This window comes from Barbatula barbatula (assembly GCF_947034865.1).
Source record: "Barbatula barbatula genome assembly, chromosome: 2".
Lineage (NCBI taxonomy): Eukaryota > Metazoa > Chordata > Actinopteri > Cypriniformes > Nemacheilidae > Barbatula > Barbatula barbatula.
In genome coordinates, this window is record NC_136767.1 from 15143478 (window position 1) to 15171075 (window position 27598).

Consider the following 27598-nt stretch of genomic DNA (forward strand, 5'->3'; position numbering starts at 1 on the left):
ACATGTCTGCTATATGAGTGTAATTGACGCACTGTCTTGTGTGGTGTCCATGATGTAGACAGGGGCTTCATATGGTTCTGTGAGGACTGCTCCGTTGGGAGAACTGAGGAATACAATGAAGGACTCTTTCCCTTCAATCGTAGGGTTCTGGATGTCATCCATTATAGTTAAACTGCATGTCTAAAATGATAAAAGAGACAATTGATTGCTTTAAAACCGACATGTAAACATCAGTATAAATACAAACATCTTATAATTTGCTGTTTGTGAGGAAAGACTGAAGTTTTAATACCTCCTCAGTTTTGCCCGGCTTAAATTCCACCTTTTTGGAACTGGGGATGTAGTCCACACCAGGCGTGGCAGAATCCTGATCCGCAGGACGTGTTGCACACCACACAGAGGTCACAGACGAGAGGTCACTGCCCTGCCGCACCACAGGGATTTCAATGGTGCCTGTGGGAAGATGTTTCAGATGATCAATATTGCATAGGTGGGTTATAACCTAAAGCAGTTGGTTTATTTTAGCCATGCATATGAATTTACATGTTAGCACATGAAGAATAAATGACATAAGAGCTCAAACTTTTCAAACTATGTATCATCACATTTCTCGTGGATCTGATCATGGATTTTGTCATGGTTCTGCCTTCTCACAGTTCATGACAGGATTTGATAAACCAAGTTGGTATAATGTGTAAGCATGTGTTTTTTGCATGTGTAATCATGTGTACGTTTTAGTGTATTATAAATTACAAAAGTGACAAAACAAGTGATATGGTTTCATTAGCAAATAAATAATAAATGAACACTTCAATCTGTTTTTAAAATCCTTACAATAAAAAAATGAAAAAAGTGTAATATACTAGCCGTTCAGCCCTGTGCAACTGTTTTGACTTCAAGGGAATTGTATCATTGTATCATCATTTACAGATCACAAACTACAAGGTAAAATTTGTAGTCAGTACAAAAGTACACGAAGTACTAAAAGTTAGTCAAATGCCTTTATACTGAGTGACTGCAATACAACAGCACATACTGTATAGTTACAATAAAAATGGTTAAAGAACAGAAAAAAAAGGCTGTGTAGACATCAAGTGTAGATACCAAATCAATGAAAACGGGTGAAATAGTCATGCAGTGATGGGCAAAACAAAAAGTATTCAGACAGCAATCTGACAATAAGATTGACAAACTTTTGTCTACATAATTTAGATTCATAAATACCTGCATATATTATCGCCAAATTAATATGGTTTGTTAATAGCAAATATAAATGCTCACAACAGAAAGGCTGAATTACAAATGACAGGTATACATAGTCCAAAATAACACAAAATCTAATTTATCACCCACTTGTGCTTGTGATTATTTTATGCATAATCCACAATAATTTGAACAATGGAGAGCATATACATATTTTAATTCAAATATATATTTTGATAAATGTTAAAAATGGATGATATATAGTGAATGCTGGGCATGTAAACGAAATGCTTGTAAACAAAAACAAGTTAGATTCGTTATCGTGGGTTAGTTGGTCTTAACAGTTAAAGTAACAAAAAAAGTAAAGAAATGTGATCTATGTAATGTTATCTGTAACAATAAAATACTAACTGTACTCTGATTACAAGTATTTTAAATTATTACGTCATTCAATTACAAGTACTTTATGATTTTATGATTATGAAATCCTAATAACAAGTAATCAGTCACTACTCTGCTCTGGCCCTACGTTAGAATGCATTATAAGTCAAAGTTTGGCTTTCTAGACGCATTGGGCACATTTCTAATTCACATTACACATAACTATAAAACCATATAATGTTTGAGTTTCATTCAATTATCATTGTCCGTTTACTATTAACATATTTGTGGGAGTAGGTAGGATCGCAGATCCGTGTTTCACAAATCCCGGAATTACGCTGAAGATCGAAACGCCCCGGCAACTCCTGATTGGTCAGATGCCATGATGTCACTATTTGTGATGTAGACTGATCTTTATTGATCGGCTTGTAGGCCGCCATGTACTTACACAAGCTCACAGCAAGGCACAGTTTTGATGGGTTGATTAAGTAACCGAACATGGTAACTTGCCCGATAAAGGGTTAATTCTCACTACCCCCTCCTTGTAATTCCTACCCAATACAATTTTCTGTAGCTTGGCATTACTAGAAAGTATATTCGTTGAAAAATAAGCAAACACTAAAAACACTTTAGCTTATGATTCTTTTGTCTCATTTTAAGTCAGGGGAAGTCATCTTGAGGAAGTTTGTTGAGGCCCCCTAGTGGGCCCCTGGTTGAAAAACACTGATTTAGTCGCGCCACATCAAACAAATTGTACTAACCTGCATCTTCACTAAAGGTGAAAGACCCGTTGCCCAGGGAGACAGTGGAGGCATCATTCGGCCCATCTATGATGACTTTGGCCACTGTGACATCCCCCATGCGTGCGTTGTCCGAGGCGTCCGACAGCACCAGCTCAAACTCCTCTGAGAGCTCATATTCACTGTCATCGATCAGCTTCACATCACAGGTGGACATGCTCACACCTGGGCCGAAGATGACCCGGTTGTCACTGCTCATCCCGCGGGTCTTATAGTCAGATCCAGACTCCAGAGCATGCAGGCTGCTGCCCTTGGCTGATTTGGGAACGGTGTAACAGAGCGCTGAGACTGTGCTGCTGGTGTCACCTACAGGAACACATGACGATGGTTATGATGAAAAGAATAATCATGTCATATTTAAGGTACAACAGTGTGTATGTGTGTGCAAATTTTATTGTTACACTGACCCTTTCTCTCGATAGGAGCGAAGATGAAGCCCTTGCTCTCATTGATGTGGTAGATCTTCTTATCAAACTGCAGTTTGGGTTCATCTTCTGTGTCATTGATAATAACTTTGGCACGGGTCACCGAGCCCAGCAGGGCGTACACCGGCATGCTCAGCTCCACGTTAAAGCTCTCGATGTTCTCAAAGACCTGGTCATCGTTGATCACTATGGTGCACACCTTAGTGTCTTCTCTCTCATCAAACTGGACCTGTTCAACCAAAGAGCCTCTGAATATTCACACTCATCATCTTTTATTTTTAAATCAAAGAGAGTTTAAATGAATAATATAGTAAAATAAACAATTGGATCCATACCTGTCCTGCATACTCAACATAGTCCTGTTGTCCAGGCCTAGAGCCCATGCCAGATGTGGATGTAGCAGTGCCCTGCTCAGTACGGCACAGCACAATGGCATATTGGTTCAGATTGCCGGTTCTCTTCACCGTGACCGCCACAGTTCCAGCTTTTTCACTAACATTGTAGCTGCAGACAGAAAGAACACACATTACCGGGAGTTAGTTACTTTGTTCCTGAAATAAACGACTACGGTTTGAGAACGCAATTTGAGGGAGATTAACCTCTTGTGCTCGAAGCTGATCAATGACCATTGAATGTGGAACACATTGTCACTGACGATGTTGGGCTTGCTGTCCTTCACGAGAAACTTGAAGTTGTCCATGGTCTCCTGAACACCATTCTCATTCAGGACGTATCGGATAAGGCCCAGGTTTATGTCAGCTGTGAGACAGTAAATCAGGTACATTCAGTAACTATTGTTCTGTCGAGGTGACCCTCAGAGACAGTCGTGAAAATGACATATGTATATAATACCTTGTGTGAAAGAAGTGATCGGTTTTCCAGGTTTGAGTTTACTCTCCAGGTAACCGTATTTGGGTTCTGTAGTGACTTCATAAGTCAGCTGTCCATCATCTGTGTCCGGATCAACTGTGAGAAGCTCTTTCTTGGAGATCAGACTGGTGGCCTGTAATCCAAATAACATTTTTGACCGAAGTTGAAGGAAATAACAGTACAAAAGTTTAACACTTCTGCAAGCATGTACGATCCAACCAATAGGTGGAGCAAGTGGACCATTATTGAGATGCCAACATCTTGGCTCTCTGAGATGGCTATCCAAAGCTTTGTCTTCATAAAAAAAGAATGACTGATCTACCTTATTGTCCATGTACTCCAACCACTGGAGACCCAGGTTGGTGACGATTCGAGGGGTTCCATCATCGACAGGCAAAATGTCAATTTTAAACTTCTGTGGAGCGGCGGTTACAACCTCAAAGAAAGAACACATTTTTACACACGTATAATGTTAAACATTTAGGCTTCCATGTTTTAAGCAATTGCATTCAAGGAACAACACTCACTTTTCTGTTTCATCCTAATGTCTATGGTAAAGTATCTTAAGTTGAGCTTTCTAAAGCGCTGAGTAATGGTGTTCCAGGTCTCTCTGATTAAATACTGTCACAGAACTGCTATTTTATCATTTTACAAGAAGATGAGGTTCCCTATTTCCAATGTCCACCTGGAGACTATTTACCTCCCAGAGCCACTGACAGTGAGCTGACACAGCTAAAAGAGTAAATGCAATGGCAGATTGATGGGGATATTATGATAAAGAGAGAGACATGGAAAGACGAAAGTTTACGTAAATGCAGATTTTTTTATAGGTCATAACCAGTGTTCAAGGAACAATGCGCAAATGCACCAACAACTGTTGTCTTTGTGAAGTCCATTAGGGTTCCCTTAAAAAATTAAGCATGTTTTAAAATAGTAACCATCATTTTTTTTGGTTTTCTTTGTGTTAACTATAGTAACCTGATAGCTTAACCAGGTCTTTGTAGTAAAAGTACAGTATGGTAACTATGACTGTTACAATATACTTGTCATATAAAAAAAACATCATTATCGATATGAGTTTAATACTACAAATATTTAATACTACTACAATTTAGCACCCATTTAAATGTTTGCTTTGGATACAAACTTTCCGCCTCCCTCCCTCGTATTTTGGGTGTGATTCATTGGCCAAAAAAGAGAAATTGAGGATGAATTTGTCTAGTAGCATCATTTGTCGAACGATTAATAGCGATTAATCGGATCCAGAATAAAAGTTTGTGTTTGCATAATATATGTCTGTGTACTGTGCATAATAAATGTGTGTTTATAAACGCATACACATACATGTATATGTATTTATTTGTATTTACCAATAATAAAAATTCTATATAAATGTTTATTGATATTTATATGTTTAGTATTTTTCTATATCATATATTTCTTAAATGTATGTGTATGTTTTTATAAATACAAAATGAATATGCACAGTACACAGACATATTATGTAAACACAAACTTTTATTCTGAACGTGATGAAGCGCTATTAATCATTTATCAGCCCTATTCTTTATTTATAAAACAATATCAATAGATATTGTGATAATATCGTTATCGTGAAGAAATTGTGTCGTGAAAATCGGATATCGTAACAACCCAAACAGTAACACAAATGGTTACACTTTTAAAACCATGTTTACATTACCTAAGGGTTAAATTAGGATTACGTGAGGTCTACCAACCTCTTTTCCACCCTCTTCGACAATGAAAAACATGTTGGTTCCGTCGCCAACAGTGAATGTGAATCTGTCTTTAAGGGAGTTACTGCCATCATGGTTATAACTGATGCTGTTCTGATAGATGTCGTCCATAGTGAAGGTGTTTGTCTGACGGTAATGTTGACCGTTGCTGGTGCGCTCGATGGTACCGTGACGAGGAGCCTGGACGATAATGAATGTAATAGAGTCCTCCTAAAAAAGAGAGAAAGACATAGTCAAACAGCTGGGAAATTAAGCAAACACATGTGGCTTCATTAGACAGTTTGTAATAGCTCCAACTCCACTCCCGGTTTGCCAATTTTCCAATCCTTGCCCACTGATGAGCTTTCACCAAATCAACAGTTTTCCACACTGAAGCTCCAGATGTTAGCACAATTGTCTAACATCTATTTGTTGAATTGTTGATAAGATAAATGTAACTGCGCTATGAAAAGTGATAAGCTTATGATGGAGTGGCCGGTGTAATGTGTGTAAACCAAGCAGCTGGTCTATCACAATACTACCTCTGTGTCAGCATCTGTGGCCTTCAGCTCAAACTCAGTGATGGTCTTCCTCACTCCCTCCTGCACTCTCATCCCTGGCACTTGCAGCACGGGCAGAGAGTCGTCCACCGGCCGAATCGTGATGGAGAATGACTGAGACATCTGGAAGACACACAGATCATGGTCAACATGTATTCTTTAGGCCATAACGTATGATGACATTTTTATAATTAATAATTACATATTTACATTTATGAATTTGGCATTCAGTTTTATCCAAAGCGACTTACATTGCATTGTACTATAGATTTGTTTCCGACTATGTGCAATCCCCTGGGATCAAACCCATGACCTTGGCGTTGCTAGCACCATGCTCAAACCACTCTTACCACCGAGCCACAGAATATCTAATATGTGGTGTCTGGCATACTGTACATTTGAAAGATAATACTGTTATAAGCAGGGCTCAGGCATCTTTGTCTACCATATGTAAAATCAGGTTAATCACATCCATCAAAATACTAATAAAATAATAATCGTGATTATTAATGCAGGTTTGATAAAAGGTCATTTTTACATTATACGGTCATCATATACTAGGCAGTACAATGATACTACTACTTATCGCACATAATAAACATTCAATATTGATGTTCACCTGCCATAGCATCAAGTATAATAGTATAATATTTCCCACAGTATTTTCTCCACATTATATATCCAAAATGACATTTCAGAGATGTCAAAAAAAACATGGAACATATGGATCATTTTATATAATAAACTGTAAACAACATGTATTCAATCTAAATGAAAACTACATCTACAATTTGGTTTCTATTGAAGCTCAAATCTAATTTCCTGCTCTGCAATTATCCAATCGGAGTTCATTGTAGAGACCAATTGTTAATTGTAGACCAATTGGAAGTCAAAGAGGGAAACAATGTAATAACTAATCCATCATAAAAGTCCTTTTTATAAAGAATGTCATGGTGAAAATGAAACGAACTATAAAAAAATGTGTCCATAAATTGTGCAGCACAATACAAATCCAGAGCATAATCGCAAACCATTTTAGATAATACAAAAAGATAGTAATGGAGAGTTTACCAACTGAGGGAAAGTCTCATTGTGGGCTTCTTGAAATCGCCAGAATGTGAATCTCTTTATACAGCCTAACTGGCCAGCTTGTGTTTGTTCAAGCTCTTTCGGGTCTAATTAGTGTGTGTGGGGGCGTGTATGTGTTCGTAATGGAAAGAAAAGAGTTGCAGAAAGAATGCGAACAAGAAAAAAGGAAAGGGAGGGGTGAGTTTACTATGGGAGGAAATGCATGTATTCTGTATGTGTTTATATTAGAGACATCAGTGTTTTGTGGTAATTTAGTGCGATGAACTAAAAAATAGTGCATTTACTTAAATGTACTTCCTAGCATTGTAGCAATACATCTCTCCAAACCCACGAACAGTGTGTACAGGACAGCACAGAATGAGTTATGAGGCTGTGACAAAAGACATTTTTTGTGCTCCTGTAGCTCAGTTAGCAAAGCAATGCAAAGGTCATGGGTGAGATTGTGATTGCGATGCAAGGTCGTGGGTTAGTTTCCCTGGAAACAGACAACTCGTAAAATGTGCCTTGAATGCAGAGTTAGTCGCTTTGGATAGAAGCATCTACCAAATGCATAAATGTAAAGGGCCCTGTCATACCTCCAGTGCAATGCCGCACATTTTCACGTCCAACGCCATGTTATTTAAATATCAAATGCATTTGCACACATTTGTGCACACTGCTCTGAAACGAGGTGTGTTCAGGTGCATTGTTGGCAAGTTGCTATTTAGAAGCAACTGAAAAAGACTGTGCTATTGACTGACTAAAACCTGGTCTAAGGTCAATGGAGCCTTATTTTTTATTTACTTAGAAGGGGCGTAAGTAAACAAACAAAACATGGAGATACGTGGTTTTAGAAGGACAGCAGCGAAATAAACATTCATCTAAAAAAATATATTCCACAAACTAAAGTGGTACCATGTAATATTCATATTTCCTCTTTTGGGGGTTTTAATCTGATTATGTTTTATTAATCAGCACATCATGCATTAAAATGTATTATTCATCCAAAGTTTGAGTGAAAAATAAAGGGCAGGTGTTTGTTGTCATCTTTGTGGATGTACCTCATTGGCTCCATCAGACACCGTGAAGGTGAAGTCATCAGAATGTATCTCTTCTTCACTGGTGTGGACGTACTGAATGTTGCGAGAGGTGAGGTCAGCCTGGGTGAACGTGCTGATGCGTGTTCCTGTAACAACATCAGAACGCAGTCAAACTCCCTGGTGACTGGCAGCCCACATCCCCTACTGAGCTCAGTATCAAATTATCATGTAAACTCATTTGCCACCATTATAAATATACACAGATCAACTGATATGGATGAATAAAACATGCACTAGAAATCCTATCGAGTTTAATATCATCGAGTCAAATGCGGTGGCTTATGTTGTTGGCCAGACAGAGAGTAAAGTGAATACAGATTTTTTCCTCAGTCACTGTTCAGCGTTTAGAGCCAAACAGAATTCACATCAGTAATCTCTGTATTTGAATATTTTTGCATGAATATATGAATGTTAAATCTACAAATTAGAATAGAGTACAAATTAGAAAGGATCGATGTAAAACAGACAAATGTGAACTGTTTGAGATTTTTAACATTGGCTGTTTTGTGCAAAGGGTACAAAAGAAGAAAGCGCAAATGTGATTTTATCTGTTGGCTTTTTGCACATTTTCATCAGAATACTGTAAATGATGCAATATAAAAACACTAAGCCTGTCTCAGTCAGTTTTGAATCTATTTCACTGATGCACAGTTTCCACTGGATTTCTAAATAAATAAAAACGAATTAAAAGTACTAAAAATGTAAACTGCGAGTCTGTTCACCTTCAAATATTCATGCACTGTCACAATTCTCCAGTGTTATAATTTTCCAAGGCTGAAGTGAAATTTGTGTGTGCGACATTAAAATTAATTTGTTTTTACACCAGATGCAAGTAAGCGTGCCAGTAAACGGCAGTAAGCCACAATTTGCATTGTAGCACTTGATTCAGTCAAGCAGTGACTTTGTGATCCTCCTTATAAAAATATAACAAAGTACAAGTGCATCTGTACACAGCTCGAATATTAATGTTTTCTTATACTGTGGTCAGTTGTCATCTGCCACCACTGGAGTGCTTAAATGTGGGCTAAAAATGAAGTTTCTTCCCAAATAAAACTAAAGAGTGCTCTTTGTTATCCTCTGCTGAAGATGGCAAGCTTAAACAAACTATATACAGTATCTCCCCAGAAAACCCTACACGAGCACTGTTCAAGTGTGGCCAACATTTATAAATGTTCCCCATAGAGAAGCAAGACTGCGGGCTATAAATACACATTATGATCTCCCACGGCTCTACAACGTAAATCTTTACGGATGTTGTATTATCTTTGTGTGCATTTGTTTTATGAGAACACAAGGTAGACACGTGTATTTAGTATGTGACAGATTTGTGAGTGAGTAAATACACGGTACTCTTGCAATAGCAAGTCTGTGTGAAATTCCCCCAGTGACCAGCAGCCCAACACTTTATATGCTCCACTTTCTATCAAATAGTAATGTGAACTCCTTTGCCAGCATTACAAATCCCCTACGGATCAACTGAAATGGCTTAATTCAAGTTGCATGGGATGTATGGAGGGTGGGTGAGTGCGTACCCGGCTTGCTGGAGTGTTCTAAATGGCCGAGTTGAGGCTGTTTGGTGATTCTGTAAAGGAGTTGGTCAGGTTCACTGTCCTGATCGGTAGAGGAGAGCTGCAGTGTTGTGATCTTCTTCAGTGTGTTCTCATCCAAAACCAAACCTTTATTAACCACCACTGCGGGAGGAAGTCTGTCCTCTGAGAGAGAAAAAGAGACGGAGAAGGAATTAAGAGAGTGAATTTGAGTAGGTACCAATATAAATTAAAACATACTTTAAAAAAGACATGAGAGGTATAAAACCAAAAATTGACTTGATAAAACTGTGAAATACTGTGTACTATGTTTAGAATTATGGCATAGTTTTAAAAATGTAACAAAGACACAGTAACTTTCCATATGACCATATATAACTTAATATTAATTTATGATTATCCAACCAAAAAACATTTTCATGACGAGGAATAAAAAAACGATCAATCCCTGTCAAGAAAAAGATTTCAGATTTAAAACTGCTTTCCCAAACATTTGCCCTACATCTCAGCTCACCCAGAACGCTAATGAAGAAAGACTGGTCAATGACTCTGTTTCCCTCAGGATCCTCCAGGTTGAACTTGAAAGAGAAACTACCGCCATCTTCTCCCTTTTCATGAAAGTATTCCACATAACCTGACAGACGAGACGCGAAAACCACATGAGACAATGCAGCCTTGCTTACAAATTTACTATGGATGACTATTAATGAGAGAGAAGATCAACTGAGGGAAAACCTTTGTTGATGTCATCCTGGGTGAAGCTGGTGACAAGTCCTTTAACGGATATCTGAGGCTTGTTTTTGCCCGTGTTCAGCAGGAGAGAACCCACACTCGGGTCTTTAGTGAGGGTATAGCGCAGCTTCAGGTCATCCGAGTCTATGTCTGTACCTCTAAGATGCTGCTCCGTGATCTTTGATGAGGAACCTGTCGAGACAGAAATACAGAGACATTAAAGATATTTATTGACTTTAACTTAATTCGTCTAGATATGAACTTCAGTTATTCAGAGCAAGAGTTTAGGTCGATGTTTCGTAATGAATGTGTTTGCAAAAGCTTTTAAAGAACTCCAACACTCCATACTAAATCATGTTTGTTATAGAGACGACAACTGAAAATGAAATAAAAATAAGCTTTTCTTAATGATGCTGTACATAAGCATTCTGCGTTATTGCATCCTCGTGTTCACGCTCTACACTATCTCCAACCGTCAAAATCTGGATTCAATACTCAAGAACGAGAACGCATGAATGTACCTGGATGTGTCCTTGATATCATGGAGGCACTGAATGCGGACTTGACCTGCAAAACCTGCATGAAGTCAATGCAGTGTGTCTATCCAAGTGTGTTTTTCTAAGGTTGCCTTGCAAGACCTCTCATGTCCTCCATGAGGACACAAGGCTGTTGTTTGCCTTCTTGGAACTGATCTTTTGGCAACAGGTAGCCTGCTGTCTGTAACTATTATTTTGTGTTATTTTAATGTTAAAACATAGTAAATGAGTTGGGTGGCTTAGGTGTTATTGTGGATTTGTCATGTTTTTACTTTTTACTTTTAACATATCGTTCAATTTGAATATTGTTATAAAAAAAGTCCTTATTTAATGTCATTTTGTGGCTCCTTTTTTAAGTATCGGTTTAGGCACTAGGCAGCCTAGTGAAAGCACACGTTTAAAAAAACATCTTACAGTTTTTACATAAAGTCAAATTTCATCGGAACTTATTTTCTGTGAACACTTATTCAGTGTGGGCCTGAAAATGAGTAAATTACAGTATGAACAGACTGGTGTCTTGACCTGCTGCAATCTGTAGTCCTCTGTTGATAGTGACTCTAGGGCCTTCTCTCCTCTTAATGTCCATGCTGATCTCCAGACGGCCCGTCTCTGTGTAGATGCCGTCTGTCACTGAAAACCGAATCTCGTCTGTCCCAGAACTATGTCCGTCTGGAGTATAAACCAGCAGCTCATCTAGAACGTCCTGGTAGGTGAATGTGGATCCTTGCTGAAGGATCTTGCCGTTCTCTAAAGGCTGGGAGTAAAACTGCCTTCTGCGTAACTTCCCTATGGAGACACATATACCCGAACCCAATTCAATCACTCTCAGATTGTTCCGAACCTGTATAAATGTCTTTGCTCTGCTAAACACAAAGGAAGATATTTGGAAGAATGTAGGTAACCAAACAGATGTCATCCCGCATTGACTCCCGTAGTATTTATTTCCGTACTAGGGCAATAAATGGGGGATGAGATCTGTTTGGTTTCTGACATTCTTCCAAATATCTTCACTTCTGTTCAGCAGATCAAAGAAATGTACAGGTTTGGAACAACCTGAGGGTGAGTAAATGATGACAGCATTTTTATTTTTGCCTGAACTGTTCCTTTAAGCCTAACCTAATGCTAAAAGAAAGCAAAAAGTAAGTTTGGTAATATGAACAGTATATAAATTGTAGATAACCTACACACATAAACTATAAATATTACAGAGAAGTAGACGTTAATGCTTCACATTCTTTCTCCCTTTATCATTCCATCACACACTGCACAAACACATTCATAAAACAAACACACACGTCACTAGGCTTCCATTAAAAGCGTACTTGAACTCTAATGGTCACCCGTGTCATTTTTTAAGGAACTGCACCGCCGTCATGCTATTTCAGCTCTGTCAGTTTCATTCCTCACATCCGACTCCTCATAAAACTCCAGAGAGCTGCTATGAACATCTCGACATGCATCCATAAAAGTTTAACCAATGAAGCCCTGTGGGCCGTGGCCTTGCCACCGGTTCACTAGTCAAAGGCTGAGCCACAATGACAAACACATCAATCAGCCATACAGGAACCAGACGGAACAGTAATGTGGCATATAATAGATGTTTGCTGAAGGTTGGCCATGAGTGAGCGTCAGTCTGAATGAAACTGGACTGAGTGGAGAAAGAGAGAGAGCTTACCGTATAGTGGCTTCTTGATGATGGTAAGGACTAGTTCATTTTCAGGTGTGTCGTGGTCCAGCACATTCAGAGAAGAGTTAGTGATGACCACACCTGAGTTCTCCTCCACTTGGATGCTGTTTACCGAGATGATAGGGACTCTGTCTTCCTTGGTTTGCTGTAATTTACATCAAATAACATCTTACATGTATGAACTACGTTAAACAAATCTGCAAATCTGTTTATATTGGATCAGTTGTTTAGTTATTAAGAACTAGTTTAGTTATACCCAAAATACTCTTTGGACCAATACCTGGATGTCTATAGTAACATCAAAAGCCTCTGTTTGGCTTGATCCATCACTTATGTAAAAGCTAAAGACGTCCCGGTGGATGTTGGGCTGGTGGATGTTTTGGACATAGAATATATGGTCTGAAGTGAGATCTTCTATAGTAAAGGGAACGTCAGGGCTGATGACAAGAGATCCACCGATCGTTGCCACTGCTGGACACAATAGAAACACACCTTAAGCATGCACAAAATTGCTGGGGCGTATATCCAAAGAAGTAATTGATTTTGGAACACAAACAACAACCAAATGACTGCCTTAAAAACACAAGAGAGCCTCTGAGTGTCAGTTGCCAGTGAAGAATTGGCTGATAAAAATAAAAAAGCTGCCAACTTCAGAGGAACCCAAAAAGATAGAAGTAGATACATCAAAGTGAACATCAGACTTCATTTGCGCTTCAGATGAAAAACAACATTTTGTACAACTGTAGTTTGGTGTTTATGTTTCAGCGTGATCTGCATCTTTCCCTTTCATCTTCACCACTCAAAGAGGAAGCCTGAACGAAGGCGACTGTTTCAGAATTTTGCCCATCTGTAAATCTGTATTATTGCAAATGAGTGCTCTGCTCATGAATAAAACGAGCAAACCAAAATGACTGGGAAAGTTGCCATGACATCTTGCTCAGCTGTCGTCTGTATGCACGGGAGGATGCGACTCACCTGGTTTTCTGTTCTCAATGAAGCCGTACTTAGGTGGAGTGATCAGCCACACCAGCAGATCCTTTCTGGGCGTGTCTGGGTCAGATGCAATAATGTGATTGGCTGAGATTTGGACTCTGCCTCCTTCCTGGACCTAAACACAGGAAACACCCATAGAGGTTATTGGGGAAAAATGCAGGTAGTAGATCCAGAACCACAGGAATGTTAGAGAGGTGAAAGTGCTCACCTTAATGCCGCTGCGGACGGTGACGACAGGTGGCTGCTTCTGAGCAGAGGTGATGGTGATGGTAAACATCTGATTCTCCAGACGATTGTTCTCGCCATCATACACAACAAAGTGGAAAATGTCAGTCACTGGCTGGTTCCCAGTTTCAAAGGACGTAACATACCTGTTTGATAATCAGACACAATTTCCAACATTTTAAAAGAACCCATACAAATATTTCCCATGTAACACAAACGATGCATTTGCTTAAAAAGGAAACCAAGAGGGTCAAACAACCAAATTTGGGCAAAATAACTTCATTGCATGAGAGAATTGTTTCATATTTCTGTTATGGATTCTTATTGCATCAAAGCCATTCATGCTGTGTTTTAATTCAACTCTTCTCAGCGGGACTCTACAGCTTAAAGCAATTAAAGAAGCTAAAGCTGTAATTCATGTTAAGCTTCCCCAAGCAGTCCAGTTCTCTAAACATCTTACAAGGCTCATTTAAGGACTCTAATATTTACAGAAACTAACAGAGCAATGGTGTACTTATAATGTTAATGACTTGAGAAACGCATTAACAAAAATCGCATTATATATTCTAAACTACTAACTATGTGTGATTCTAGCACATATGGAATCACAAGTATATATAAAAATGAAGAGACCCTTATTGTTTCGTTTATCTGATTTTAAAACGGACTATTTATACATATGTGTATGGGTCAAATTATAATTTTGGTTTCCTTCTGTGAACTTCTAATTCTATTTCTACCAAATGTCAAATAAAAATATTGTTTCTATTTGCATTCATTTGCGGAAAAGGACATCTGGAGAAACAGGTCAAAATAGATGCTATGTATTTTTCAAACCTGAAATACTGCGAAGAAAACAAGTTCACATTCACTTTTAAGCAATACAACAGTAATATTAATATAGTAATAGTTAGATTCAATTGACAATTCATATGTTGGAGTAACAAAGTGACCAACAATGTAAAATACCACTGAAGCAGAGTATTTACCTGATTTTGTGGTTGTTTATGTCTGCCATGGTAAAGGAAGAATATTCAGTAAGTTCCTCGTGGTCTGTTTCTGATTTGGCTCTGGTGAGGATTCCGTACATTGGCAAAGACATTAGCTGCACATAAATGTTCTCATCTGGAGATTCATCATCCTAAAAGACATTGACAAAAAACTTTTCAAGTCAAACTGTGGAATTTTAAAAGATGTTTGTTTATATGCTTTAAGACGAACCATGTGCAAATTCACATTTTTTTAAATGAAGATCTTATTTTCACACGAAAGAACTTGAAATATGTGATGATCAAAGATTTTAAGAACTATGTTTTAATGTGAAAGGCAACTAAAACCAATTTTCTATGACTTTAAGAAAGTTTTGTTCCTCACCACATAAGCTAAGTGTGATCGTCTGAGGCTGCTGCTGCTCTTCTCCGCCACCTCCATGGACAGCAAGGCCTCAGGGTCACGTCTGGGTGCGTCACCTTTGACCTCCGACAACAACACCTGCACTGTAATTGAGGTAATGGAGAGCCCATCTGTCACAGAGAAGGTCATGGAGTCTTCCTCTGTGGTGAGACCGGCATGCTCATACAGCAGAACGTTCCTGGTGATGTCACTGAAGGTGAAGATGTCACCTGAGGTAGAGGTAAGGGGAATAAATAAACAGGTATGGCCAACACAACACGGGGGAGAAAAAACTGAAATGGTTACCATTGACCATCTGGATATGGGAACCATGTTCCACTCTCAGAAGTGTGCCATGGAGTGGCCCTTCCACAAGCTCAAACTCCAGTTCATCAGGAGCCGTGTCAGCGTCTGTCACCGCTAACTGCCGTGCACCTACACGACAAGAACATGTTTTTTTTTCTTTTTGTAAATTAAAATATTTCATTAGAAAAAACGTATTCCACCAAGTGACCAATTGAGTCTTTATGACTCTTTAAGCAAATCACTTTTTATTGGTTAAATTTTCTTTACATTAGGCCTACATTTTTTATTATGGATATTATTTTTCTATTTATTATATTATATTTGTATAATTTTATCTAAAATAAACATTATTTGTAATCAATTATTATAATAGTATTAATTATTATAAGTTATTATATTATTGGTTCTAATGGCAAAATGGTCAAATCCATTATTTGAAAGTCGCTTTGGATAAAAGCATCTGCTAAGTGCAGGGCTGGGAAGGTTACTTTTAAAATGTAATATGTAACATATTTCATTAGATTACACTACAAGTTTTGTAACTTAAACCTAAATACTTTAGAATACTAATAAGGTACATAAAACAAAGGGATCACCAAACATAGGACTTGGCTTTCCTCTGCAAACTATTTTAAACAACAGCAGTTTTACAGTTTTCCATCATTGGACATTATAGTGATCAATTGTGAGTATACGTCTCACAATTCTAAGAAAAGTCAGAATTGCAACTTTAGTCAGTGAGACAAAAAGTCGCAATTACCTTAAAAAATTCTTAAACAAGACACTCACAAACACTTTCACAAAAAACATTCAGGTAACAACAGACAATAAAGATTCAAGGCTGTACATTATTATAATGGGGCTATCAGTATAAACTTAGTCAGTTTGTCTTCCGAGTAGGCTATATGTAAAACGTATATTGTGCAAAATAGCCTAATCAGGACAGTACATAATAAAATGAACATGAAATTCCTATGAATTTGGTTGAGATTATTCTGATTTTGCATATTCGGCAGGGGGTATGAAATTTATGGGCATAACTGTAGTTTAGGATGCTTTTACAGATTGTCAAAAAGTCAAAGAATCACAGATTGTTTACATTAATTGCCGTTGACAGTTTATATGATTGTTTAAATGAAATAAATTACATTAAAATCCAAGTAGTCACTTTGACAATCTAAAATACTTTTTGGACGTAACTGTGGATTTGGATTACCACCCATTTAAAAGTAAATGTAATGAAATACAGTTACTCAAATTTTGTATTTTAAATACGTAACTAAGTACTCCCCAGTCCTGGCTAAGTGTCAATTAAAGCAATAAGCCCCAAGAAGCAGTGGGTACCAGTGCATTTTATAACAGCTAAGGGGTTGTGACACGACGGGAAGGTTTCATAAAGTAAATACAATTATAATTAGGCTATGAGGTGCGGTCAGCCTTTATAAATCTGGGTATATTTTAATGGTTTAGAACTCTGCTCAGCCAACCAGAATCAAGGACCAGATAAGTCTGGTCCTATAGTACTGATAAGTTCTATAGTACATCAGAAAATGAATAAGACTCTTTAGGCGAATAACCCTTAACTTTGTATTTGTTACATTTCTTTAACAATTCAAATATATTATTATTATTAGTATTTATTGTATGTTTTATATATAATAAATATTATTTGTAATAAAATATGGTCAAAACTCTATCATTTGTAAGTGTAAATAAATAAAACTGATACGTTTTATAGTTCAAAAGGAATACACATGTATTACATTACAGAAAAAGAATTTGGAATTAGTACAAATAGCCATCCTTACCCACTGGTGCCCTGCCCCCCAGGGTGACCTCCAGCACTGGATCCAGTATCTGAAAGATCGGCGGCTGCTGATGATTGACCAACAACAGGATAGCAAAGTCCATCTCTGGTGTCTTATGCTCCCCATCAGATACTGACATTAGACAATGATTCATACAGAGGAATAAATCACAGGAGCACATTCACATACAAATCATTCAGTGTTGACCTTCAGGTCAGTTCTGTCTTCTGCACTTCTGCTCAATATAACACGGATAAGCGAGTGAAACAAGGCTACGAGGAGGATGAATCAAAGAAATAGGGAGATCGAGAGGATAAAAGAAATCCAACAGTATGTCATCTCTTCATCGCTCAAAAATGAATGTGTACAGAAGATGCAGACTACAAGGAGAACAAGGCACATGGAACTATACAATGTTAGTATTAAAATTCGAAAATCATTCCTCCAGGGTCTCTTAAAAGGATAGTTCAACCAAAACGCCATTATTTACTCACCCTCAGGTTGTCTCAAACCTGTGTATATTTCTTTGACTAGGAAAACACTACTATGGTAGTCAATAGTGTCTCAGAACTACATCTCGTTTTCCATATTCTTCAAAGTATATTCTTTTGTGTTCAACAGAACAAATCATTTTATACTGTTGTAGAACAACATGAGGTTGAGTAAATCCCTTGAATGTTATAGGCCAACTTAAATCTGCATTATTCTACTCTTTTGATGCTTTCCTAAATTGTATATTCTTCTAAAAATGAATAAATACATTATTTGTATTGTAGTACACTTATTACTATAAAACTCATTAGATCAAAAAACTATTATAATTGTGTAGTAAAAATATGATATCCTGCAGTACGGCGGAAACAGCAAATGATGCCAGTGTTATTTACCAGAAGCAATGACACTTAAATATTTACAGGAAGCTGTGACACATTAATTCCATGCTGTTATGTCAATTGCAACTGTTGTTTTAATGTAACACTTTTAATACAAAATCAGATGCTAATTCCTAAAATAGAAAAAACTATGACAAAAGAAATGTGTTCATTTGGAATGTGAAAGCTAACAGATATATGAGCCACTGAGCTGTCAGACATACCATGTTTTTTCAAACTGTTTATTATCCCGTCGTCTCGCTTCCTCAGGGCTTCCAGTTGAGAATACAATTACAGTGACAACTCCACCGAGAAATAAAAGTGCATCCTAACACTGATACTGCTGTTGTCAGTGCATCTTTATTCTTTATTCATTACACTCTATTACAACACCACTAAAAGGAGTTTTACTGACATATTGCGCTTCATTTCCATATACGGACGCATAAGGGCACATAAGCAGCCGTGGCACTGATTCATAGCTGCTGCGAGAAAAAGACGGATGCACAGTCGCGTTCTCCTGTCAGGCAGAATAAAGCGCTTGGATGGACTTCAGAAAGAGAGAGGAAATTATATTCCCTCCATGGAGAAAAAGCCCCATAAATAAATAAGAGCAGTACACATGGGAATGTGACATCAGCACAGAGGGATCAGTATACAGTGTTTAAGGGAGGAAGAATTCAATTTTGGGTTTGCGGGAAGCGCGTACGGAAAGTAGTAGGAAACAGAGCCGCGGCGTGGTATACAGAAGCCAATAGTGATTATATACCTGTAAAATGGAGACTCACGGATTCTGGAAGACCTGTAGGAATGAAACAGTGTTAGTGGTTACTTTCACAAAGACCTGCTGGAAACGCATCACTTAGAGAGCGGGGTTAGAGGGCGTTTTATATTTATAGCTTATGCAAAACAGGTGATCATCACTAACAATGCATCTGCAATGCTGCGTGTGACTGTTCAGAGGTGCAAATTAGCACTAAATGATGCATGCACTGGCACATTCACAAATGAAACTTCAACATAAAGCGCACGCTTGAAAAGTGCACAATTATAATTGTGAATTCATTAGTTTGACGAATTCATTAAATTATGCCATGCACTTGCACAGCCAAATGTGATATAGTGCTGTTAAAAAAAACATAAAGCTCTCTATTTTTGATATCTTGGCCGTTGAGACTAACCTGTAAAAGAATACTGATAGAGCTCCTGGAGATGAGAGGGGGCTTGCGGGGGCCTGTAGAAAATTTTGCCACCGTCTACATCAGCCTGGGTGAAGAGACGCACATGCTGATAAGGTCTGTCCCTGTGCTCCAGCGTACCTGGAAATAAATAATAATAAAATAATAAATGCAGCATTCAGACCAGACACATTCATTTAAGAAGAAAAGTGCATACAACGTTAAAGATGGGGTAACATGCTATTTCATGCATTCTGGCTTCTTTACACTGTTGACACGCTGGCTTCTCATGCATGGTCAACTTGTTAAAAAACTAGTTGGACGTATGACATAGCATTTCTGTGTTAGATACATTTGATATATTTTCAGTTCCTTAAAATAGCAACGCGCCATCAATGCCCCTGATCACACCTCCAACACGCCCATGGTCGCACAAATGAATGCAAATGCATTTGGTATTTAAACAACGGCGCAGGACGGGAAAATTAGATCTGCGTCGGGCTGAAACTAGGAAAAACACTTGCGCCGCATTGCGCCGGTTGTACGATAGGGCCCATAATGTCTTTATACTAAACGCACGTCTCAGGTTACTGCCTCGTCACTTTGTTCTGTTCTTCATTTGTAAGTTGGTTTTGTTAAAAGCGTGTGCTTAATGAATAACTTGTAATCCATCTTTTGGAAAGCAAAATTATAATTAGCATCCGAAACACTGAAGAACCACATGAAGCTTTAGAATTATAATTTGAATACCCTCTCAGCAGGTTTCACCTTGGACATACACTGTTCCATATTTAATAGAACAGAAAGAAGAAGTAAACAAAACTATCAGGCTCCCGTTACGGCTGAGTAAGTGCCCTTCTCTTCACCCTTATGACAATAATGGAGGTTTAGTTACCGTGGCCTAAAGTGAGCGGTTTGGTGATGTTGTAGACAAGCTTGTTGCTGGGCGTCTCAGAGTCAGTGAAGGAAAGAGCAGAGGGAGATATCACAGTCACACGATCTTCAAAAGCCTGCAGACACACACAAAACCACAAACATTTCCACCGATGAAGACAATGATGTCTGTAGATTGCACGCATCAGTTGACAGTCCAGGGCAAATCAGAACAGCTTGTCATGAATAAAATGAAGTAGGCTTGAATAAAGTAGGTCTGACTTGCAGTAATGAAACCTTCGTTAATTTTACCCTATTTAGTTACTGTTTCAAACAACTTTGGCCTTCAATAGACAGAATTTCCATATTCAAATATTACATTTTCTTTATGTTCTTCAAAAGTGAGTTGTATCATTTATTCATCAAAAGGAATTTAAAAACATAATGTAATGACTTCCTCACAACAGGCTTTGTAAGTTATCTCATGTTTGGACCCCAAGTAGCACCCAAATTCTATTGGTTAAGACAATGTTGCTATTCTTCGCTTATTTCGTACTGTAGCTTATTTAAGGGAGGGAGGAGGAAGTATTTAAAAGAAAAAACACACACAAACAGTTCACCTATAACTGCTCATATCTGACTTACCATCACAATAGTACAAGTTTAAAAGAGTGGTTATACATCAAAGTCTGTCTAGAGAACATTGTGGCGAGCAGGGGGGACGAGAGCTTCCGACAGGGAAGGGCGAGAGAGGACCAGGCCTGGACTTTATGCATTGTGTTTGTGTGGTCGGCAGTAGACCGCGAGGGAGCTGCAGGCATTTTACTTTACTTTTGTTTTGTTTGATCATTATGTTCAAAGTTGTTTTATGTTCGCCGGTTCCCGCCTCCTTCCTTTTATTGAACCTGTTACAAACATCATATAAAATTCTTTCAGTCGGTAAACCTTTTCATCTTCTGCTGTTTGTATCTTACAGTGATCTGCAGGTCTGCTCCAGATGAGAGCTGAGGCAGGCCGGGGGTCTGCGGTATCACTCCTATAGTAAAGGTCTGTTTATCGCTCAGAGTCTCTGGATGCACCTCACTTGAAACCTACCAACAAAATCACACGCAAACGCTTAAAATCCACATTTAAAACATTAGAAAATACGGCACATGCAGCTATTTAGATTCAACTGTCTATAAAGGGGTAATCTCTCAATATTAAATGTATAGTTTCCCCAAAAATCATGTATTACTCAACCTCAAGTTGCGTTGTTCCACACCTGTATGCATGTATTTGTTTGGTTGAACACTGACCTACTTTATAACTTATGCACCCGCCTTCTAATTCATTACAATTTAAACATTTAATGTCTTTAGAAAAAATAGTTATTACATCACAAATATAATGAGATATGAAATCATAATACATAAACAACAACACTAAACATCCTAAACATAAACAAAACTGTGTCCAAACATTGAAACAAGATGAGAAGAGAAAAGAACAAACAGACGATTTTCAGTACGAGGACAAAAACACAGTTGTGCCAGGATTCATTGGAGAAACAGTCAAATTGCCAAATGAATATGGTGAGATTCATCTTGACTTCTACACTGATCTGAAAGTATAATGGTGTTTGTGTGGTGTGCTCCTGGTAAACCATATGCTGCACAACAGAACTGTGTCACCTGAAACTGAAAGGTATCTTTCTGTGTTCCGGATCCGTAATGTTTATACCAAACAGTTCCCTCATTGATATCCTGCTGTGTAAAAGAACTTGTAGCTGTGGTGTCCTGGCCATCCGGCTGGAACTGCCACGCCTCCTCCGGACCATCAGCAGGCATAGACACCAGCACAATCTCCCCTACAGGAACACACATGACACTTTTGTTATATGTGTATAGAGTTTTTTTGTTGCATTAAATAAAATGGAAAGGAAGAAAAGACAGTATGAGTTTAATTGATGATACCGTATTTGGGCTGTCCGCTCTCTGAGTTGATGGTGTAGAGAATTTCAGAGTCACCGGTTCCTTTGAACTGAGCGTTGAGACATTTCTTAGAGAGTTGTACCATTCCCCCTTCTTTGACCCAGGTCTTAAGCACTGAACGCAAATTAGTTGTCAACCCAACCTATGAAGAAAGTATAAGGATTGCAATTCACATGTTTCTTTTTTCACTTCAAGAGATATTTCACCCAAAAAAGAAAATTTTGTCATCCTTTTTTTTTTTTGGGTGAACAAAAATAACAGCATGTGGATCACAATGCAAAGAAAAAGTTCCAAGGTTTCAAAAGTTCATCATCAGGTAAACGTGTAGTTTGAATAATGAATAGAAAACTACAAGAAAAGATCTTCCCAGCACTTTACATTGAGCATTCATGCACTCATACCTACTCAGCTATTGCTACGGTACAAATCTTTAGATCATAAAGCTTTGTGGCTCTGAATGCTAGCTCAGGAGCTCTTTGCGGTGAATAAGACCCTCTGCTTCACAGATAATCAAAGACTTTCAAGGATGTGGGGTGATGAAAGCTCAGATTCACAGAGGAAGCACCTTGGCACCCATCCACCACCATCCTACTGAGCCTGATCCTCCATGTGTGCTGAGAGGCAATTCTCTCACAGGTCAAAAAAGTCTTGTTCTAAAAGACCTCACAGCTGACGTTCACAAATGACGTTCAACTGATAATAAAAAACGACACACAAGCTTGAATTATATTTTATTTTATAAGGGTGCTTTAATTTACGGATAGTTTACCCAAAAATATGAATTCTGTCATCATTCTGTTATCATTTATTCACCCTCACACTGTTCAAAACCTGTATATGTTTCTTCTGAGGAACACAAAATGAAAAATTTTGAGAAATGTCTCATTGGTTGCATACAAAGGAAGTCAATGGGGTCGATGTTGTCTGGTTACCTGATTTTCCAAATATCTTCTTTTGTATTCTACAGAAGAAATTCATACAGGTTAAGAATGACATGAGGGTGAATAATTGATTAAAGAAATTACATTTTTACATCTATTAAACACACCCATTAAGGAGATAGTTTAACTGATTTTTGTTTACTTTTAGCCAAAAAAGGTTCCAGATTGCAGCTTTACATCAACTTTCCAAAATATTTTTGATCTACAATGAGTTCATTTAGATATAAAGATGAAACAAACCACACAAGATTAAAACCAGATAAAGCATTTTTTCAACTGGCAAAATCTGTGAGAAAGTTTCTTTGATCTTTAAATTGAGAAGTTGTAAGAAAGTTAAAGTAAGAGTTGCAGTGAATAAGTGCAAGGGTTGTTCCAGTTCCCCAGACCACATTAAAATCAAGTTTTATTCACACTTTTAAATGCATCAGGGACTGCAAACGTCAAAGACTCCCCAAATCTAATTGAAAGTCAACTTCCTCTTTTATCTCTCTTTCTTCACTTCAGAAATCCCCAAGTTACGCATCTTTTGAGAGCCGGGACCTTGCTCCCTAAGCCAAAGCCACGATCAATCAACTGGTCATTAAGCCACGGTTGCCGCACTGCCCGCTCAGCCATTCACTCTTCCTGCTCTCAATGTCTCGGATTAAGAATGTTACCCATACCTTGCCCTCGAAGCTAAGGTGCATGTTAATTCAACCTTGTGCCACCCTTCATTCTCTGCAAAATGAAGCTTGCCGTGATCCGATCAATCAAACCGCTGTCCTATTGATCGGCAAACAGAACGTTCGGGCTGAACAGGGCATCCGCTAGTCAAAAGCTGCTTAGAATCAGCAGTTTCCAGATAACAGGCTGCAGCGGAAAACAAGGCAGGTGTAATCTGATGACACTACAGAGAGATGTGTGGATACGGGCGTGTGGAAGGGGAGCAGAGCATGAAAGGGATGGTGGGAAGTTGAGAAAAGCTGGAATGCTGCAATCTGTCTAGACATCAGCAGGCTGGGGGTTTGTCACAAAGTCAGAAAGGGGCAATTTGAAACAACAAGGGGGGTGATTGTATTTTGATTGTGGAAAAACGTCTTGTGTAACAATAAGGGTAATTTTAGTTGACTATTAGTATTGTAACAAGGTTCAATACAAGGGAAGGAAGGAGACGTGAACCGTAGAACACAAAATAACTTTTAATTAAATAAACAAAAAATAAAACACAACATAAAATCCAGGCCTGGTCCTCTCTCACTGACGGTCCGGTCACTCGTCCTCTTATGCTCCACAATCTCCTCCATGATATGAGACCGGCTCTCGTCCCGCCTACCTCACTACAACTATCAACTATATATCTTTGTGTGTGTGTGTGTGTGTGTGTTGATGATAAATCAAGAGATTAAAGTCCTTTATCAGCAGATGTGTTTAGAGAATTCTACACCCCACTTCTGCTTAGCCAGAAATGGGTCAAGGTGACAGTTGCAGTAGATCAGATAAATCATCTGTTTGCTCGCAAATCAACTTCTTTGACAGGTCATCTATAATGAGTAAAATAAAGCGACATCAAGTGGTGAAGTTGTAAACTGCAACCAAAGGCTCACTCCAACACTAACCTCGAAGCACTACGGTGGCTGACACTAAACTCAGCTTTTCACTTCTTTGCTTAAGGTTATAACGTTTTTACAAAACGTGCTCCGTATATCAGTTTGTCCGTTAAGGGCTGATGTAGAAATAACATGGTGAATTCCATGCAAGTGGACCCACGGTGTATGTAGACGAAATAGCTCATTCTAAGGTTATAAAAGCCCTTCATTACGGTGTTATGGATATTATATTGCATATCTGTCAATAGATCCTCCAAAAAACTACACACTAGACCTCTAAAGGGAACACAAAAGAGTATTTTTAAGGATGTTGGTACCCGAACAACATGTGCTCCCATTGACTTCCACTGTACAGACACAAAACCACAGACACAGTTATTCAAATATCTTCTCTTGTTTTCTGTTCAAAAGAAGAAAGTCATAGGTTTTGAACTACACGAGGAACATCCCTTTAAGTACAACCTTAAGGATGCTAAACGCATGAAAAAGCAGTCAAGCAACTAGCATGAATAACTGCCTATGGAAAAATTGTTGAGAAAATAAAACTCCCACATAAAACTATAAACAAAGTAGACAAAAGACAGCCGAACCTCAGTTACTGCCAACCTGACTTGGTTATAGTGACTGTGCTATAAAAAAAGTGTTTTGTCTATAAAGGAGAACGTGATTTCAATGTCATTCATTATGCGTAAACGGCGTGAAGTCATGAAGTGATTTCATTGAAGCAGTGGCCATGAAACTTGAAATAAATCAAGAATGAATGGAGCAGTAGCCTCAAGGTGTTCAGTATCAGGTGAAGTGCAGGAATCCATAATTAGGTCAAAAAAATCTTGATCAAAGCCCAAAATGCTGAAGAGCTGTTGGCTTACATTTTTTAACACTTAATATTTTTAAACTAACATGAAAGTACATGACACATTGATGGCCCCTTAAATAATCATGAGATATAATATTAGTTACTCATTGCAAAATGGCAGAACGTTTAGCTTAAAAAACACAGAGCACATGCCAACTTTTACTTGGAAACATTTCACCGGAAAATCCTGCCTTGTCCATACCTTCTGTCCAACGCTGATGTGAAACAGAATGTTCTGGTAGCTGTGTCCATCATTGACCTGCAGCAGAAGTCTATCCTGGTCCCCACCTGAACCGTCATGTACGTACTGAAGCTGCTCGCGATCCAGCTCCACCAGCTTAAAATGGGTTACGGGCACGTCGCCGTGCACATGCGTCAGGTGGCCATGTTGAGGTGCATCCAGAACCGTGATGAAAACGTCCTGTGGGTTGTCCAGGTCATCGATGTGAAAAATGGACCTGCTGATGAACGCTGTCTCACCAGATTTGATGTGCAAGACTTGGTTGGATATTACAGTGGGTGGCTGTGGAGGCAGAATTTGTATTAAATGGATGTAAACATTGTAGCAACATTAGAAAAACATTTTAATTGAAGGGTGAAGGTGAATAAAACCAGACAAAATAGTGAATGTTTTATCATTTGCCTTTACATTTTTCATGATGCCCACAATTCAAGTTAGCGTTTGACCAACATGGGGTTTCTATCTAAAGTCCATTAAACTTTGATCATTCACATTGTCTCTTTAACATCAATGTTGTACAGCTTTAGAGCTAGACAGGGTGTGATTGTGTCCTGAATTCTGGGCCAATCTGGTGGCTTTGGGTCATTTTATTAGACTTGACACATCTTTTAGTTGTGAGACCAGATGGAAGGCATAACTGTGGTAGGGTTATAAATGAAGGTGTCCAAAGGTGAGAATTCTGGCAGAGCTGCTCGCCTACTCGTGTACTCGCCTACTAGGCCAAATGTGATGAGGCACAATCTGTGTTAAAAAAGGGGAAAATAGACGGCAATCTTCTCTGTGTGCAATGTAGGCCTTGAACCTTAAACGCAAATGGATGGAATGGTGTAGCAGGATGTTTTCAATGGGGTTTGTGCGCAGACACAAGTCTTTTTTGTCCTTAGTGGAAAGAAGGAAATGCTGCGAGCCAAATTCAAACCTAGGTTGGCCAAATTAGCACCAATGCTCAATATGTTCCAATATGCATTGATGCCAGAAATATTCAAAAGCTAATTCTATTTGAAAAAAAAAACACTATTTTCTTAGGCTGAAAGATTGATACATTTTAACTTGCTCAGGAACAGATTCACTGTCAATTCTCTCTGTATCGCACTCTGCTTTAAAATCCATCTTCCACAACGATCGCTAGAACTGCTCAGTCAACAGAAAGAATTGCACTGACTTCTTGAGTAAGTGTTATCAGTCCAGTAGGGGCAAGAATGTACTTTGGGTGTTATTTGTTGTAATGACATTTATTAGATTTGTGTTGGGGAGCTCAGGTTTCTGTGTGCGAGTCTGCATCGGTTGTCTGGTGGAGATCAGACACAGGCGGTTCTCTGGTGACTTATCTGAGAAGTGTCATAAAATGCCAGTGAGGACTGAGCAAAAGACAGAGAGAGAGAGAGAGAGAGAGAGAGAGAGAGAGAAGGAATTGTTGTCGGCTCAATGTGCTATAATCCTCCCACAGAGTAAGGTAAAGAGGGTAGTAAATCAATATTAAGGATGTGGGCGAGAGGTTTAAGTTGTCTAGGTATGCACATACGCGCCTTTATGAAACACAGGAAAAGGAAGCATTCACTCTGAAGTTCAGACTTGTCTTAATGAATAATAAAAAAGCCAAATAGAGGCAGAATAATTGGCTGGGATGATATATATATACACTCCAGTAATTCCTGTGTAGCTGCTTTATCTGATTTTGTGACTACTGAACGAAGGCCCATTATTCTCTA

General features: G+C 38.5%; 1 protein-coding gene across 1 annotated transcript in view; it reads right to left on the reverse strand.

Annotated features, from left to right (window-relative positions):
• The window catches only part of fras1 (Fraser extracellular matrix complex subunit 1), a gene marked incomplete at its 5' end in the record, with an annotated part of 107972 nt that overhangs the window by 7884 nt on the left and 72490 nt on the right, over window positions 1-27598 (reverse strand). Inside the window, 30 exons of the mRNA XM_079471114.1 lie at window positions 33-180; window positions 293-453; window positions 2346-2690; window positions 2792-3038; window positions 3145-3313; window positions 3409-3568; window positions 3662-3812; window positions 4002-4115; window positions 5419-5646; window positions 5958-6098; window positions 8105-8229; window positions 9676-9855; window positions 10205-10324; window positions 10426-10614; window positions 11481-11744; window positions 12634-12790; window positions 12926-13113; window positions 13621-13753; window positions 13847-14009; window positions 14853-15004; window positions 15238-15485; window positions 15562-15690; window positions 17370-17501; window positions 19011-19043; window positions 19423-19560; window positions 20315-20429; window positions 21267-21383; window positions 21966-22141; window positions 22248-22407; window positions 25851-26171. Coding sequence (XP_079327240.1) covers window positions 33-180; window positions 293-453; window positions 2346-2690; window positions 2792-3038; window positions 3145-3313; window positions 3409-3568; window positions 3662-3812; window positions 4002-4115; window positions 5419-5646; window positions 5958-6098; window positions 8105-8229; window positions 9676-9855; window positions 10205-10324; window positions 10426-10614; window positions 11481-11744; window positions 12634-12790; window positions 12926-13113; window positions 13621-13753; window positions 13847-14009; window positions 14853-15004; window positions 15238-15485; window positions 15562-15690; window positions 17370-17501; window positions 19011-19043; window positions 19423-19560; window positions 20315-20429; window positions 21267-21383; window positions 21966-22141; window positions 22248-22407; window positions 25851-26171 — 5104 coding nt within the window. The remainder of the gene's footprint in view (window positions 1-32; window positions 181-292; window positions 454-2345; window positions 2691-2791; window positions 3039-3144; window positions 3314-3408; window positions 3569-3661; window positions 3813-4001; window positions 4116-5418; window positions 5647-5957; window positions 6099-8104; window positions 8230-9675; window positions 9856-10204; window positions 10325-10425; window positions 10615-11480; window positions 11745-12633; window positions 12791-12925; window positions 13114-13620; window positions 13754-13846; window positions 14010-14852; window positions 15005-15237; window positions 15486-15561; window positions 15691-17369; window positions 17502-19010; window positions 19044-19422; window positions 19561-20314; window positions 20430-21266; window positions 21384-21965; window positions 22142-22247; window positions 22408-25850; window positions 26172-27598) is intronic.